At 42.6% G+C, this 18187-nt stretch overlaps 1 protein-coding gene across 3 annotated transcripts in view; it reads left to right on the top strand.

Moving 5' to 3' along the window:
• The first annotated feature begins 912 nt into the window (after positions 1–912).
• Positions 913–18187, top strand: part of LOC126483767 (28S ribosomal protein S18b, mitochondrial) — a 58376-nt gene continuing 41101 nt past the window's right edge. The window contains exons 1-2 of one of the 3 annotated variants that reach the window (XM_050106917.1): positions 913–1062; positions 6043–6184. In XM_050106917.1, the coding sequence (XP_049962874.1) occupies positions 985–1062; positions 6043–6184 (220 nt within the window). In that variant the 5' untranslated portion in view covers positions 913–984. Of the gene's footprint in view, positions 1063–1492; positions 1613–6042; positions 6185–18187 lie in introns of those variants that run through there. The other 2 variants (XM_050106918.1, XM_050106916.1) reach the window with 2 other exon arrangements.

Raw genomic sequence — 18187 nt, 5'->3', positions numbered from 1 at the left:
TGGAGGGTATGGGGGACACAACGGTGAAGACGCGGCAGGGGGCGGGGATGGGAGAGGAGAGGAGCAATCAGGGGGTGAGGGGGTTCAAGACGGCGGGAGGTGTACAGATCGTTTTTTTTTTTTTTTTTTTTTTTTTTTCATTTATTGAATTTCAATTCCCCCCGAAGGGGGCGGGCTGGCAGCAGCTTAGTATGCCGCTCTTCAGCCGACAGATTTTGTGACAAAGATCAAGAGAACAAATAATAAAAAACAGGCGATAAAATCGGAGACTTAGAGAGTAACAAGGCGAAAAGAAATCGTGGTACTTAAAACAACTACACAGGGATGATGACGCTAATAAAAATACATACGAAGCAGACAGGGAAAACATTAGACAATTAAAAAAACACGGCGACAGTCTGGATTCTGTTCGCAAAGGACATAAAATTCACACCTAGCGACAGCATGGTTTCTGTTCGCAACACGAGAAAGACAAACAACACTGAATAGTCACTGGAACACTGCACTAAAAAGTTGGCAAATGTGACACCACAGTCGAGAGCAGGTGGGGGGAAACTGGACAGAAGATGGGAAAAAAAAGGGGTGAAAGGAGAGTAAAAGCGAAGGGGGGAGCCGGGAAAGGAGCTGAAGGAGGATGACGACCCATAAGAGGGGTGGGGGGCAGACGCGATAGGGAGTGGGGTAGGAAGAGGAGGGGAATACAAAAGGACTGGGGGGGGGGGGAGAAGGGAGGGAGGGAGAGGTGTAGTGGGGAGAAAACAGGACGGAAGGGGGGGGGGGAAGAGGGAGCCCAGGGAGAGGACTACAGATCGTTGCGTGTGGACGGGCCTTTATAGCACTTCATTTCTGTTCTCGCTGCGATTTATCGATAGATCGCCCACCCTGGTGACGTCGATCCAACGCTCGTATTTGTTGCAATTAGAGTAGATATATCTTTTCGCCGAAAGGTTTCCGTAGTTTGTTGGTGAAGTTCTTTGTCAAAAAATGTTTCTGAGTAGAGTTGTGAGTTATAGTGGTGTGTATGAGTCACTTCAGCTGTGTAAAAGAGGTATATCTTTACAGGTAATTGATAGATGTCGTGTTTTTGTTAGTGAACGTGTTCCTAACGGTTAGTAAGTTACGTTGCAATAAAGATCGCCGCCAATGTCAAAGAAGTGCATAGTGTTTGAATGAGGCCGAGTACTAGATTCTATATCTCCCGTGAAACAAAATGGATCTTTTTCACAGTTTTCCAGCGTTTGTTACTTCTTGACGAATTCCCGTTGTGTGACAGAGGTGTTTCAAAGAGCTACGTTTTTTTTATCCATTCGACCTCTAGCGTTGGAACAACTCGGCGGTTTTCTTAGCTAAGCTGCCAAATCTGAGCTTGGCTCGGCCTCGAATGACCACGCAGTCGATGGGATACTAAACATAATCTTCCTTTCTTTATTATTTGGAATTGTGAGTTAGTTACAAGATGATATTTGCCTAATGCTTGACAAGAACTACTTTGGCCAGTTTCGTACTTATGTTTACATCAGCAACACACCCTGAATTTAATGAATTGTCGACTTCACTCCATGATGTACTTAATGATGTGCTATGGTACCTCATACATCTACAAACGTTAGGAGTACGTAGCGCTAACAATATATTTTGTGTTTGTTTTGTTGTTTGGAATGAAGGATGTAATGACACTGATATCTAGTGTGGTCCAAGGTATAGGTTAGGTTGAAAGGTGACAATTTGATTCAGAGTTGGCAAAGTCAACAGACTTGAAATATGAGCTATGGTGAAGTGGAGTAGCTTGAGACCCTATTTAGATTGAAATGTGACAGTTTGATATTTTGTTGAAGTGGTAGCCTATAGAAGGCTTCAGTTATTCATTTTGCTTGAGTTAAATTTTCAGCCAGAAACGTTCTTTTGCTACAGTGTGATTGGCAAGGGGAACAGTTGGAATTTCAATAGTGTTCATCTCTCCATGCATACCACACAGATTAACATTTTATTTTCAGAATGGGGAGTTCCTCCAACTCTGTTGGGAATTAGAGACTTGATGGATGGCATTGTGGCTCCAACACTGAGAGAACAATTGAGATGTTTTTGTAATTCTTGACCCACTCAGTGCACTTGCCGTGTGTAAGTGGATCATTAGGATAGTTTTTGAAAATAGGGTTGATAGATTTGGTTTATGAATGATTGCAGAACATATGATCCAGGGAATTGCATATAATTAAAACATGGTATTCTAGTGACCTAGTTAAGGACGAGCTGAGCTCCATCAACTTCTAGGTGCACAATCTCATCTTCTCTTTGTGGAAGAGGAAGGTTAACACTTGGTTTCTGTATTACATGCTTATGATATGTATGGAAACATGACACACTGGGACTGATGACCTTCGCTGTTTAGTCCCCCTTAAACATACCAACAACATGACACACACATCTCCAACCAAGAAAAAAACATTAATGAAGAAAGACACCCCCAGCCAAACTGCATGGGTTTGTCTGCTGTTGTGTCTGTCAAAGGGTACCCAGAGAATCATAAAGTTGTAACTTAGGTGATTTCTACAGTTTAGCTGTTTAATAACATATCCATCAATCTGAATTCGAAAAGTATTACTGTTCTCGAATCATCTGTGTGCAGTTCAAATCGCTTTGCAAGCCTTTAAAGATATATTTGCAGATACAACTTCTCTAAATACTCATGTGAATGGTATACTTACAAAGTTTTTATGGTCACACTGCCTTGTTTAACTCGCTGCCACTGAGAAAAAGTTATGAAGTGCTACAGACATTCTTTCAGTGTTACAGATTGAGCAACAATAATAATTTGCCTGTTTTTGTGTGTGTGGTATGAGTTGCAGTTTCCATTCATTGAAAGGAGCTTACTAAGATTGCGATGCCACCCATTGCCTTTGACCCATGACGTCATAGAGATGGCAGACATACCTTTTTCAAGCTTACACAGTGGCAACCATGCCATCACACATTACACACATGAACACACGGTAATACAAAAAGTGTCTAATTGCAGAAGTAACATGAAGTTAACAGGACACTCTTTCGAATAGGGGGTTCTGGGCAGGGGCAAACTAAATATACAATGCTCCTAATAATGAAGACATAACCATCATCATCGGGATTTCCTTCCAACGAGCCGGCTAGGAACTAGGTGAACAATATGCCTCCATTGGTTTCTGTTCTGGTATAGCTTTTCCCTCTCCACTACATCCTCTCCTCTTGAGATCTTCCTTAACTTGGTCTGTCCATATCTTTCTAGGTGATCCAACTAGTTTTCTTCCTGGTACCTCCATCCAAATACTGACATCGAGTTCGAGTCAGGTGTATTCACTTCACACGACCAAACCACTTCAATCACAAAGCACCCACCCTCTCCTCTGCAGTCAATGTCACATGCAGGTTTCTCCTTACACAATCATTCCTGACTCTCCCTAGTTTTTTTGTAGAGCTGACCTAAGGAACTTCATTTCACATGCTTGTATTTGACTCTTATTGATGACACAGGCCTCTAGAATATACATCATGATTGGCAGGAGATACGTTTTATACATGGTCTGTTTGGCTCTTTGAGGGACTTCCTTGTACCAGATTAGATTTCATACTTGGTGGAAGAAGCTAGATCCTTTTCTTATTCTATTTAAGACTTCTCGTTTGGAACTCCCATCGCGTGATATGATGCTACCCATATAATTGAAGCTTTTCACACATTCAACCTTCTCCCCCTCCCGTATGATGTTACAAGGTATGGGTGTCCTCCTAATCTTCATTGCCACTGTCATGTTTCTACTCACAGTTAACTTGAATTTTTTAAATTATGTGTTTCAGTAATCTAGTCTCCTCTGAACCTCCATTTCCGTATCTCCCCAAATGGCGATGTCATCAGCAAAAACAAAAGCATTGATTTCTTTCATGGTTCTGTCCACAAGTGTAATGAAGAGTAAAGGTAGAGTGAACTGCCTTGTGTAACACCACATTTTGTCGCAAGCCATTTTGATCTTCTACCTCCTACTTGTACACTGCTCTCACAACCATCATACAGCATCTGGACTTTTTTAATTAATGAATCAGGAATATTATGTTTTCTCAAGCTTTCCCATATTTTATCCCTTGATACACTGTCATATGCTTTTACCAAGTCCACAAATACTACTATCAAGTCCTTTCCTTTTTCCCAGTACTACTCCATTAACTGACGGACGGAGAAAATGAAATCTGTTGTTCCCCCTATTATATCTGAACCCACGCTGTTGTTCCTCCAATTGGTGGTTTAGAATTTTCCCCATCTTTTTTTCTATGACCTTTTCCATTATCTTTAGGCAGTGTGATAACAGTGTGATGCCTCGGTAGTTGATGCATTTCTTTCTTCTGCCTTTCTTGAACAATGGTATTATAATTCCTTTTTTCCATTCATCCGGCACTTTTTCTTTCCGAATCACCCCCAGCACCCCGTGTAACCATTGTATTCCATGGATTCCGATGGCTTTTATCATAACCGCTATCAGCTCATCTACTCCAGCCGCCTTCCCACTTTTCACCTGTTTCAGAGAATTCTTGGTTTCTAACCATGAGACTGGATTCTGCTCCTCTGATTCAATGACTTCGGTGTCACTTTCTTGTGCACCTCCCCCATTCAGTAAGATTTCAAAATAATTCTTCATCTCTTCTCTGACACCTTCCATGTCCCTGATAATATCTCCATCCTCTGTTTCAATCGCTTTTATGTCTTCTCTATCATATCTTTTACTTTTCAATAACCCATATAGCCGTTTTTGGTTCCCTTTGCTATCCTGCTCTAGTTTCTGGGTGAATATTTCCCAACTCTTCTCCTTTCCTTCTTTCACAATCCTCTTTGCTTAGTTTCTTTTGCCAGTATTCCGTCTCCAGTGTTGTCACCTTGTGTTCATCTTTTGGCACCAGCCCCTGCTTCTGATTTCTTTTTTCAAACTCCATGTTTTTCTTTGCCATATTACATTTTTTAAACTGCGTCTTTTACTCTATCGTTGCACCAGTTGGTTTCTTTGTCTTTCAATTTACCCTTTGGTTTGCCACATGTCTGTGCAGCACTGTTTACTTTCGCCGTTTTAAATAAATATAAATGAAGACATAACTTAAGCAAAAATCAAGGGGGAAAAACTGGTATTTGAAATTTCACTTGGCCTACACAACTCATAAAGTAAGTTCATGATAGCATGAACCCATATATATAGCTTCAAAAACTGGTACTGGAAATTTCTATTGCTTTTGTACCTCAACCAAAATCCTCACTACTGCAAAACCACACACAGCTTGACAAATCTGGTGTTGAAATCATTTCACTTGACCTTTGGAACTAAAACGAGGTCCACAATATGAAGACACTAAAACTCGCTTGTGTGGACCTACATAATATTGAAAACCTAACCTTGTCAGTATTAGTAAAACAAATTCTGCCATACCTACCAATCACAATCCAACATACTGACCTATTGACAAGCAATAGCAAATATAATGTAGTCAACACAGTCTGTCGAATGGCCAACATAAAATTCTCGAACCAATTCCTCCGGATAGAATGCCAGAACAGCTGTAAGAATTTAGTTGTGGTCAACGCATCATCTCTCATTGTGGCTTGCTGCGACCTATTCATGAACCTTGTTGCCATATCCATAAATACCAAAAAAGAAACGTAAAATATAAATATTCAATGGTAAACAACATACTGCACTAATAGTTTGAAACCCAAAAACTAATTCTGTTCCCAAAACTGGCTCATCTAAATAATTCACAAATTTCCATAACGCTTCCATTATTCTTACAAACGGTATTGATGCAGCCCAGTGAATCACTCAAATAATTTAAAAACATAAACATCCCGTACTTAGTGACATTGCATCCTGTACAAACTTGGAACCACTTTGAATACACCATGTCACATAAAACAATTACGTCACAGGTCAAAGATGGTTGGTGCTGTGAGCTTCACTTGACCTATTGAAAGTTTTAAGGCAATATGCTATTAAATTTGTAAAACACCTCTGTAATGTCATTCTTGTGTTCTAGGGAGCCTTTAGGCAGAAACTTTCTTCCAGAGAAAGTGCTGAAGAAATAACAAATGACATAGTTACAGAACAGAAGCATGCTTCAAAAGACAGGACAAGAGAAATTCCTGTTGAAACAAGCATAAAGTACATAGAAAGCAAAGGTAAATAATAATGTAGACTACTGTTTCTTACCACTGGAGCTCTTTATCAATAATTCTTAGATTGTAAAGACCTGCCCATGTATTGCATGGCACTCTGTACAGAAACTTAAGTTTCTTTTCTTTTCTCTCTGAGTGAATCTGTTCTGTTGGAAACTCATAGTGTGAGCTATCAGGCTTGCTCGCTATAACATAATGTAACCTCTTGCCACCACCACTTTCTAGTTATATATTACTTATACTTAAGATGTACTTCAGGGGTTTAATTAATAACATGCACTTCCTCCTCAGGTGTTATATTGTTCAAAATACATGCATGCTCTTCGTTTTTATTTTGCTGTAAAACTGACAGTTTTCTGCAGCACTATGATAATATTTACAAAATATGATGGTATCCCTCTTCAGTGAATATCAAATTCTAACAAATACGGCGTACGGCTATGGGCACCTGCGTGGCACCATCCTATGCTAACCTATTCATGGGCCATCTAGAGGAATCCTTCCTAAAAACTCAACCCTAAACCCCTTATCTGGTTAAGATTCATTGATGACATCTTTGCTATCTGGATTGAAGGTGAGGGCACCTTATTCACATTCCTCCACAACTTCTCCCCCATTTACTTCACCTGGTCCTACTCAACCCAACAAGCCACCTACCTAGATGCTGACCTTCACCTGGGAGATGGCTATATCAGTACCTCCGTCCATATCAAACCTACTAGCCACCAGCAATACCTCCACTTCGACAGCTGCCACCCATTCCATACTAAGAAGTCCCTTAGCCTAGCTACTCATGGTCGTCGCATCTGCAGTGACCCTTTCAAGATATACTGAGGGTCTCACTGAACCCTTCACTGACCGTAATTATCCTCCCATCTTGTACAAAAACAAATCTCCCGTGCCTTGTCTTTCCAGTCTCCCACTACCTCCCAACGTCCCACAGTCCGGCCACAGAGGAGCATTCCCCTCGTAACTCAGTACCATCCGGGACTGGAGAAACTGAATTACATTCTCCGCCAGGGTTTCGATTACCTCTCGTCGTGTCCTGAAATGAGAAATGTCCTGCCCACTATCCTTCCCACCCCTCCTCCCCTGGTTTTCCACCGTCCACCGAACCTACACAATATACTTGTCCATCCTTACACAATCCCAGCTCCCGACCCCTTACCTCATGGCCCATTCCCCCGTAATAGGCCTAGATGCAAGACCCGTCCCATACATCCTCCCACCACTACCTACTCCAGTCCAGTCACAAACATCACCTATCTCATCAAAGGGAGGGCTACCTGTGAAACCAGTCATGTGATCTACAAGCTAAGGTGCAACCTCTGTGCTGCATTCTATGTAGGCATGACAACCAACAAGCTGTTTGTCTGCATGAACGGCCACCGCCAAACTGTGGCCAAGATACAAGTGGACCACCCTGTTGCTGAAAATGTCAAACATGATATCCCTCATCTCAATGACTGCTTAACAGCCTGTGCCATATGGATCCGTCCCACCAACACCAACTTTTCTGAATTGTGCAGGTGAGAACTTTCCCTGCAATACATCCTACATTCCCGTAATCCTCGTGGCCTCAACCTTCGTTAGTCACTGTCCTCACCCATCCAGCCCTCTCCCTGTTCCCATTCCAGCACTACACAGCCGTCATTTCACCACCACACCCAGTCTTTTAATTTCTTTTATTTCTCTCCTTTCCGCTACTTACCCCTCCCTTCTCCGCACCTTCTCTCCTGCCCTCCATGTAAACTGCAACACTTTGCTGTCCGCCACTCCCACCATACTATCCCTCCCCGCCCCAGCCTCCTCCTTATCTCCACACAGTCGGCACTTCCATCATGCGCTGGTGCTGCTGTTCGCAGTGTGGTCTCAGCTCTCTGAGACTGCAGACGTGTGCAAATTTTGTTAGTTAGTTAGAGTTAGTTAGTTTGTTTGTTTGTTTGTGTCTACTGCTGACAAAGGCCTTAATGGCCGAAAGCTTTGTGTGAATCTTTTTATTGTGCTTATCGCGACTCAGCTTTTCCTAAAATGATGATTTTACGTAAATAGGGATTTAATTTGCTGAAGTGGCCCAGAATCAGAACTGATAATTTTTTTTTGGGCCTGTAAATACACAGAACAGAATATTTTGTTCATGTTTCAGTATTTTTCATACAGTTGGCTTCATTAAAGTTTACAGTGGATCAAGCTTTATAAAATAATCAATTACATATTCAGAAAAAACTACTGCAGCTTGTTTTATAATTAAAAGATTTTTCTTTATCACCTAGGAGATACATATGTTATGATGATTAGTTTCTAGGAATTTGTTGGTTGAATATAATTCAATGTGCTTTAGGCAAGTTTAAAATTCATTCTTATATTTATTTAGTGGTACTGTATGAGCTGAGTATGGTAACTTATTGAAATATTTTATGCTCATGTATTTATAGTTATTATAGACTATAGCCAGTCTTTAGGGAGACAAATCCATCAAGTGACTATCTCTGGTATTGTGTACACGCACATCACAATTTTTCCAGATTTTCCATAGTGTATGTTAATGCTAGGTGCTGTCATTATACCAAGACATTTAAAATTGTTTCTGTAGGACACTCTGTGGTAAGCCTTCTAAACATCAGATTGTTTTCTTCCGTTCTCTGAAAATATGTTTAGCTTCTGGGGAACAGTCCCAGACCAATATTCTATACTGCTGATGGGAATGGAAGTAAACAAAATATGAGTGGAGCAACAACGGTTTTCTCACACTTCCCCTTAATTTATACAGTAAAAGAAAGTTTGCTGCACACGTAATTCGTGTGTTCTTCCCAAGAGCCTTTTTGGTCTATGAACAGTCCAAGTAATTTTACTGTTTAATTTTAATTGTTGGTTCCCTTTAGATTAAAAATTATTTCTTCTATTTTTGTTTGGTTTATGCACAGCCGATTGGCCTGACACCAGTGATCAGTCATTTGCATCATTTCTCTGTTAGCTAATACACTTCGTAAATTCTTGCCTGTGGTTATTAATGTCATGTCATCAGCATATAATATAGTCTTATGTGGTATCTAGTGCAAAAGCTATTAAAATAGACAATAAACTCTATAGTCACAAATTCATCGTATGTTGGGAACTAAAATACAGAAAATTCTGAATGGAATTGATAGTGTTGATGAACTAAAACACAACTTCGTTTTCCAGGTGAAGGGTTGATTGAAACCCTTCCTGAAACTGAGGGAAGAATGATATCAACATTGGCTCATGGGTAGTATAAACTCTTATCGTGCCAGAACAGAGGATTTGGAACATTTATGCTTGTCCTTTTTTCATTCATCACATAGATGAATGCCATCAAGAAGCAGAACTCACAATGTGGAATGAGTCAAGTTATACATTAACATAAGGAAAAAAAACTCCTAGAAAGTTACCCTCGGGCTCAGCATTTATTTGCTGACTACGGGCTTGGCGACCCTAGAGTCGCTCAGCTGGGGACTGGTAAGCACTGCCAATCCTCTTCCACCATAAGTTCTGAGTGTACTTCAGTGACCACTGTGTGTCACAGGGGCAGGGGATCTTGGCTTGACCATCCAGATCAGAAGGATGGTAAAAACCTCTATAAAAACCCCTCAACCTCAAGGTGTGCTGGATGCCAATGAGATGCGTGGCTGTTGAGGTGGAACAATTGTTAGTGGGCAACCTATGAGGAAATGGCTGAACCTCAGTTGTGGAAGGCTTATCTAGGCACACAGGACCCTTGTCTATAGGACTTCTCCCTAGCTCCTCATAGGATCAAGATGGAACCCTCGAAATTCACTCCTCCTCTTTCCAGCAGAAAGGGTTAGCTGCTGGTAGGTACTAACACCCAATCAAGAGGGCCTTTGTAGCCAGTCCTCCAGACTTGAGGATTACACAGTCTTTAACAGACTTGTGGATTACACATTGTCTTCCAGACACTAGTAACAGACCACATTCTGGTGGCCAGAATCCGTTTCTTATAGTTAAATGGAAATAGGGCATCTTTGAGAAAGTTTCATCTTGCACTTGCGAAATGGGATCCTTTTGGTAGAAACGTCTTAATTCTCAAAGTGTGAAGGACATGAAGAAAGTTCAAAGCTTCGGGGGGTATGCAGTAGAAAGTGAACTGCGCAACACCTTGAACTATAGCTAAAGTGTTGCGACATGGAGGGATCTGGTTGACATTTTCTGAGAAGAACTGAAAGCTGAATGGTCCCAGGAAGGCAATGTTAGTGTGCAAAACAGTGGATGGTGATCTAGTGAAATTGGACTTGTTTATAGTGACTATCAACAGCAAAAAACTTCCAGAGCACGTTAAGGAAGGTTTCTGTCACCTCAGCGTGCAGCCTTATGTCCCCAACTCATAGTGCTGTTTTACATGCCAGTGCTTTTAGCACACCACATCAGGTTGTAAAGGAGAAGCCACGTGGCAAATGTGGTAAGGCTGCCCATAAAGCAGTTGGTTGTTCGTCTCCCGTGAATTGTGTAAACAGCTCTGGGGCCCAGCCTGTCTGGAACAGGGGATGCAGTGTCTTCCATGAATAAAACAAGATAGAGGAGAGTAAAACAACTAAATGTGTCTCATATGGTGAGGCTACAAGATCTGTAAGGCCATGCAGCCCCCCTACAGTCCTACCTTCGTTGCATCTCTTCTCAAACAGCCAGTTCAGAAGACTGAAGCTGCTACACAACCTGAGATTGCTAGTGTTAGCACTATTACCTGCATTTGTCAATCGATTTGTGCTGCTACAGCCTGTGCTTAGCACTAGTACCTGTGTTTGTCAATGCATTTCTGCTGCAGCAGTTATTTCACAGCCTGTGCCTCTACCCAGAACATTAGACAAGGCTTTGATTACCACTGTTGTGGAGCTCCCTGTGCCTCCAGAGGTTCAGAGTGGTCTGCTGTCCAGTGCTGCCAGTACAACCTCCATAGCTGTGGCTCCAAAGCCTCTCCAGAAAATTGAAGCCCCAGTGAAAGAATCAGCTGCCAATGGCTACAGGAAGCAAGCAATCTGATTTGTCAACATCACTCTGACCTCTCTCATAACTCATCTACAGAGCCAGTGGACCTTGATGTTAGCCGGAAACACATCTGGTCACACCACGGAACCTACACCCACTAAAGGCTACCCTCCAAGATGGAAAGACAGGGTGAAAGTGCAACCCCCATGATAGATGGCTCCCATATTACAATGGAACATTAATGGGTTCAGGGGACATGTAGAGAAATGGAAACTACATAGATATTAAAATTGTGTGCCAGACTGAGACTTGAACACAGGACCTCTGAATTTAGCACGCAAGTGCTCTATCGACTGAGCTACCCAAGCGTGACTCATGACCCCCTAGCCCTGCAAGTTTTACAGGAGAACTTCTGTGAAGTGAAGTGTGGAAGGTAGGAGATGAGGTATTGGCAGAAGTAAAACTGTGAGGGTGGATCATGAGGTTGTGCTTGGTTGGTTGGTTTGGTGAGTGAAAGAACTAAACTGCTGGGTTATCGGTTCCAGTTGTGCATGGGTTGCTCAATCAGTAGACTACTTACTTGTGAAAGGCAGTGGTCCCAAGTCAAAGTCTCAGTCCAGCATAGTTTTAATCTGCCAGGAAGTTTCAAACGACAACATGTTTATGTTTAGGCATTTTATAATGCTAGTTTACTTTACACAGCAATTCAGCATTGGTATGTGGAGGGGGGGAGGGGAAGAACGTAGTGGAGCAAGGGTAGCATGGACAAGCGGATGACAGTTCGGTTAAGTGGTCGTTCAGTTGACCGTATATTCAGTCACCACTTTACTGGAGCTAACATAGTCTCAATACAGGGAATATTTGGAATAGATCAAAGGTTTATCAGAATCAAAGGAAACAGAAGTGAAAGTTTTATTCTTAGAAAGCACATAGGAAACGTCTTCCAGTGATGTAGAGTTAGATACAGCTTTGAGGACAATGCTTCAGATTTACAACTGAAGAAGACACTGAATGCATGTTCTGTTGTGGTAGTTGGTATGGAGACTAAGAGAGAAGCGGACACTAGTGCATGGGATGCTGTCCTTGGGCTGCTGAAGAATGGTAACTGTGACACCCCCCCCCATGGACCTTGCCGTTGGTGGGGAGGCTTGCGTGCCTCAGCGATACAGATGGCCATACTGTAGGTGCAACCACAATGGAAGGGTATTTGTTTAGAGGCCAGACAAACGTGTGGTTCCTGAATAGGGGCAGAAGCCTTTTCAGTAGTTGCAGGGGCAACAGTCTGGATGATCGACTGATGATGTGGTCTCGTAACACTAACCAAAACGGCCTTGCTGTGCTGGTACTGCGAACGGCTGAAAGCAAGGGGAAACTACAGCTGTAATTTCTCCTGAGGGCATGCAGCTTTACTGTATGATTAATTGATGATGGCGTCCTCTTGGGTAAAATATTCCGGAGGTAAAATAGTCCCCCATTCGGATCTCCGGGCGGGGACTACTCAGGAGGACGTCGTTATCAGGAGAAAGAAAACTGGCGTTCTACGGATCGGAGTATGAAATGTCAGATCCCTTAATCGGGCAGGTAGGTTAGAAGATTTAAAAAGGGAAATGGATAGGTTAAAGTTAGATATAGTGGGAATTAGTGAAGCTCGGTGGCAGGAGGAACAAGACTTCTGGTCAGGTGAATACAGGGTTATAAGTACAAAATCAAATAGGGGTAATGCAGGAGTAGGTATAATAATTAATAAAAAAGTAGGAATGCGGGTAAGCTACTACAAACAGCATAGTGAACGCATTATTGTGGCCAAGATAGACACGAAGCCCACACCTACTACAATAGTACAAGTTTATTTGCCAACTAGCTCTGCAGATGATGAAGAAATTGATGAAATGTGTGATGAGATAAAAGAGATTATTCAGGTAGTGAAGGGAGACGAAAATTTAATAGTCATGGGTGACTGGAATTCAAGAGTAGGAAAAGGGAGAGAAGGAAACATGGTAGGTGAATATGGATTGGGGGGAAGCCGTCTGGTAGAATTTTGCACAGAGCACAACTTAATCATACCTAACACTTGGTTCAAGAATCATAAAAGAAGACTGTATACGTGGAAGAAGCCTGGAGGTACTGACAGCTTTCAGACAGAGTATATAATGGTAAGACAGAGATTTAGGAACCAGGTTTTCAATTCTAAGACATTTCCAGGAGCAGATGTGGACTCTGACCACAATCTATTGGTTACAAACTGTAGATTAAAACTGAAGAAACTGCAAAAAGGTGGGAAGTTAAGGAGATGGGACCTGGATAAACTCACTAAACCAGAGGTTGTACAGAGTTTCAGGGAGAGCATAAGGGAACAATTGCAAAACTAATTGGAAAATTGAGAGGTTACTGTGTTATTTTATCCTCTACAGCTCCTTCTAGTACCATGGAATCGTTCCCTAATGTCTTAACAGGTTTCCTATCACCTGGTTCCTTTTTCTTGTTGTCAGTGTTTTCCATATATTCCTTTCCTTGCCATTTCTGTGGAGAACCTCTTCATTCCTTTTCTTATCAACCCAGACATTCTCAGAAAATTCTTCCTCAAATTAAGGCCAATGTTTGATGGTAGTAGACTGGGACAGGAATACCCTCTTTGCCAATGCTAGTTGCTAAAGACACCCAGAATTTATTTGATAGCAATATCTCTTGTATTTGGCATCAGTTTGAATTATCTGATTTAATGAACGTAGTCCTCAATTCACAAATTGCTAATGATAAAAGAATGTCAGCAGAGCTCATTGTTGTGGTAATTACATTAATTATGGAGATAGTTCCATAACAAATATTATCACCTGCTGTACAACGGAAATGACAATCCCTACACAGGTTCTATATGTTATAGTTAGTTGATTTGCTTACTGTTCCACTGTTTAGAAATGTATTTATTGTTATTTTTTGAAGTTACAGGTGCTGAATTCTGATTCACATATATGCTATAACCTAGCTAATGGTGACCACTGTTAAAATGAAATGGTGATAGCTTGGCATCAAGAATCAGCAGCATATGGATACACTCTGCAAATTCTAGAGTGATCTGGCCATCTGTGGCATCACATAACATTTCAGTAGGTCTCATACGAATATTGTGGTAGCCTAAAGGCATCATTTGTATGAGACTATCAAGAGCTAAATTAATAACACTAGTGCTGACTGTGAGGCACTATATGGATAATAAACACCACACTCAGCTTTGTGAACCTATTGTTATGTGAGGTTCTCACTGTCTTTAGCATACTGCCAATTGGAAAGCTCTTCAGCAAAGCACTTATCACTTTTGTCAACAAGCATCAGCAGCAGTTATATTGCAATAATTAAGAGTGGATGGTAATTGTCATTCTTTCACTATTTATAGACTTGTGTGTAAATGAAATTTGTTTATGCATACAACATTAATTACAGAGAGCAACTGAAAATTGTAAGGCAGGAAGGAGCATTTGTATCTGTATTTTCTTTTGCTCAGACCAGCGTGGAGAATCAAAGAGTTTACACGGCTCACATGAAATATTTGCAAATGATTTACATCGCTCTGTAAATCACTGCCTCCCAAGTGTCAGCAATATTTGGGGTTGAAATAGACGCAGCATCCAAAAAATGTTAAGACGTGAGGTTCACTTGAAAGCATGGGTGCTGATGGTGGAGAAATAGGTGTGTTGGGTGTCCTTGTAGAGCTGCACATAGATAGCATCTCAGCTGTCCAGAGACCTAGTGAAACAGTAGGGAGTCTGTCAGTCCAATGCTTGGTGGCATGGCATCTGAGCGAAGTCTTTAATTGGTGATGAAGCCATTCCACAAGACTATTAGTTGCAGATTCATGCCAAGCAGTGCTGAGAGAGCTTTAAAAAGATATGACTTGGATTGCTTGTCCTGATCTGTAGTGACAAAGAGAGGAATGTCGAAGCATGGGAGCCACCTGCAGAAAAAGTCATGGCTACAATTGCTGCTGTTGTCTTTTAATAAGATACATGTCAGGCCATTGTAAGAAACAGTCATTTTCTGTCAGGCAATATTGATACCCTTGTCACAGCGGCAGAGGACCAGTAATGTCATTTGGACGTGTTTGAAGCATTGACTTCATGGATTGAAGGTACTGAGCAGAGCTGTTACTTGCCGAGTTGCTTAGCTGCACTCGCAAGCATTGCACTGGCGAACGAATGCCTTACAATTATTCTCAATATTTGTCCAGGTAAACGCCTTCTTCACCAGTTCTACAGTAGTCCTTACTCCTGGATGTGAGAGGCTGTGAAGAGACGAAATTGCTTGTTTGTGAAAATCTGTAGTAATAAATGATCACATTGATATGTCACAGTATAGTTCTGCATTTGAGCTCAGTATCTGGATCGTTGAAGCTGTAAACCTGATGATGCTTCAAGGTATGCCTTCAATTCATTATGACCTTCGTGGGTGTTGGCAAGTGCTACGAAGTCAAGTTTCTTCACAATGATGTCTATATGAGATACTGCAGCTGCTGGTCCATTCTGCTCACCATCAACTTGCTAAATGTCCATATTAAAACGCAAAATGAAGTCCATGTGTTGTAACTGGCCTAGTGATGCATTTTCTAGCTTCTGCTGGAAAGTGAACACTAATGGCTTATGGTCTGTGAGAACATAATGTCTACCTTCATGCATGTGCTTGAACTTTTTGATTGAGTCATATGCTGCATAGAGCTCATGATCATATGTTGACCAATTTGCTTCTGAAGGTGATAATTTCTTGTTAAGGAAAGCTAGAGATTGCCAGTCGTGTTGAACATGTTGTTGTAACACAGCTCCAGTTGCAGTTATTGATGCGTCTCCTGTAACAGAGAGAGGTGCATCATGAAGGGGATGATCTAACAATGCCAACTCTGCAATAGCATCTTTCACTTTGGCCAAAGATTTTGCAGTGGGTCTCCATTTTTTAGGTGAACATTTCAGTGAGAGATGCTGCCAACAATGGATGATCAGATGCAAAATGTCCATAAAAATGGATCAACCCCAAGAAACAACATGTCTCATATTGTAGTGACCTGGGGAAGCTGAGAAATAGCTTCCTCTCTGTCTTGGGGTGGAAGTATCCCTTGTGCATTGATAAGGTATTCTTCTGTCACTCCAAAGACACTTTTTGCAGATTAATCACTAAACCATGTTTTTGTAGCATAGTGAATAGTTGATGTAGGTGTGCTAGATGCTCTGACTCGCTAGATGGATTACAAGCAGGTCATCAGTATAGACATAACAAAAATCTAAATATCCAGTTACTTCATCCATAAAGCCTGAAAAGAGTACAAAGAGTGGTTTAGGGCACATATTTTATTGAAACTGATATATTGTAAAAAGCACTGACGAGTCTATTGTGGAGAAAACGGTCTTACCGTGAATGTACATAACAAAGTCTTCAATATGTAGCCCAGGATAACAATAAGGTATTGTTCTTGCTTTCAGCTGACAGTAGTCACCACTTGGGCGCTACCTGTTGTTATTTTTAGGAACTATGTGGAGTGTAGATGCCCATTTACTGTTTGAAGGGTGACAAATCCCGTGTGCTAATATAAAATATAAATCTTGCTTTGTCGTCGTTAGTTTTTCTGGATGCAGACATTGAGGCCGTGCATGAACTGGCAGTCCCGGCATAGTGACAGTGTGGTGTACCATTAAGACTCTTCCCAGTGTTGTAGTAGGCGGCAGATGACTGACTGCGGGGAACTGATGAAGTAGTTCATTGTATGGTGAATCACCTGTAATCACTCCCCCTGCGGGTCCGGGATAAGAATAGGCCCGAGGTATTCCTGCCTGTCGTAAGAGGCGACTAAAAGGAGTTTCAACCGTTTCGGCCTTTTATGTGATGGTCCCCCTTGGGGTTTGACCTCCATTTTTCAAAATTCTACAGAAGTACGAGCCTTTTGGGGAAGGACACCTTACATGGTGTACCACTGGTTCTAAGTGCACTAAGACCTTGGCACTAGGCATTGCACCGGCGTTGTACCCATACCCACTATTCCTCAAATTGGGCCTAAACGCCTGATGGGTTGTCCAAGTTACGCCCATAGTGCATCTCCATCTGCACCAGCGATCATGATGGACTTTCCATGGCACTAGAAATCCAGCACGGTAGCCAGCCCGTTGTGGTGGGGTCGTCATGTACCCTCTAGGTTGTAGCCCCCTGACAACACAGGGATCGTACTGCCGATACCTGAGCTGCACCCTACCCACGTCGGCCAAGGAGTAGATGCCCGTCTCCTTGGGGCATCAGGACTCTCGGCAATGGTCATCCTGCCAGGTGGCCCTTGCTGCGGCTGGGTGGCGCCCGTGGGGAGAGCCCCTGGTCGGAGTGGGTGGTATCGGGGCGGACGTTTCGCAGATGAAACGTCAGCACGTATCAGGTCGCTCTGCGGCCGAGTCTTTCAAAAGAAAAGGTACCGTTTCTAGTTCTGGTTCTCCTGCCCTTTCCCCCTTGGCCACTCCATGGGAGGAGGGACAGGCCCGCCGGCTTGGGGCGAAGTACTTCCCTCGCTATTTGGTCTGTTCTCGAACCGATGGGGGGGGACGTTCGCCACCTCCAAGCCCATGTTCTTTGTTCAGCACATTGAGGACGTCTTCGGGGAAATCGAGGCTCTCAGCAAGATGCGATCCGGGTCCGTTCTTATCAAGACCACCTCCGCCACACAGTCGGCGGCGCTCCAGGCGTGCGACCGCCTAGGGGACATCCCAGTATCCATTGTCCCACATCTGGCACTAAATAGGACGCAGGGGGTTATTTTTCATCGTGACCTCCTGCTACAATCTGATGAGGAGCTCAGGGCCAACCTGGAGCGCCGCGGCGTGCATTTCGTCCGGCGAGTCCAGCGCGGCCCCAAAGACCGTCGCATCGACACCGGGGCCTTTATCCTCGGCTTCGAGGGGGACGTTCTCCCGGAGAAGGTCAAGGTGATGTGCTACCGGTGCGACGTGCGACCTTACGTCCTGCCTCCTATGCGCTGTTTTAGGTGTTTGCGCTTTGGGCACATGTCGTCACGGTGTGAGGCTGAGC

The sequence above is a fragment of the Schistocerca serialis genome, chromosome 6 (assembly GCF_023864345.2).
Source record: "Schistocerca serialis cubense isolate TAMUIC-IGC-003099 chromosome 6, iqSchSeri2.2, whole genome shotgun sequence".
Classification (NCBI taxonomy): Eukaryota; Metazoa; Arthropoda; class Insecta; order Orthoptera; family Acrididae; genus Schistocerca; species Schistocerca serialis.
Note: the sequence above shows the minus strand (reverse complement) of the source record. Positions and strands in the feature narration are given on the sequence as shown.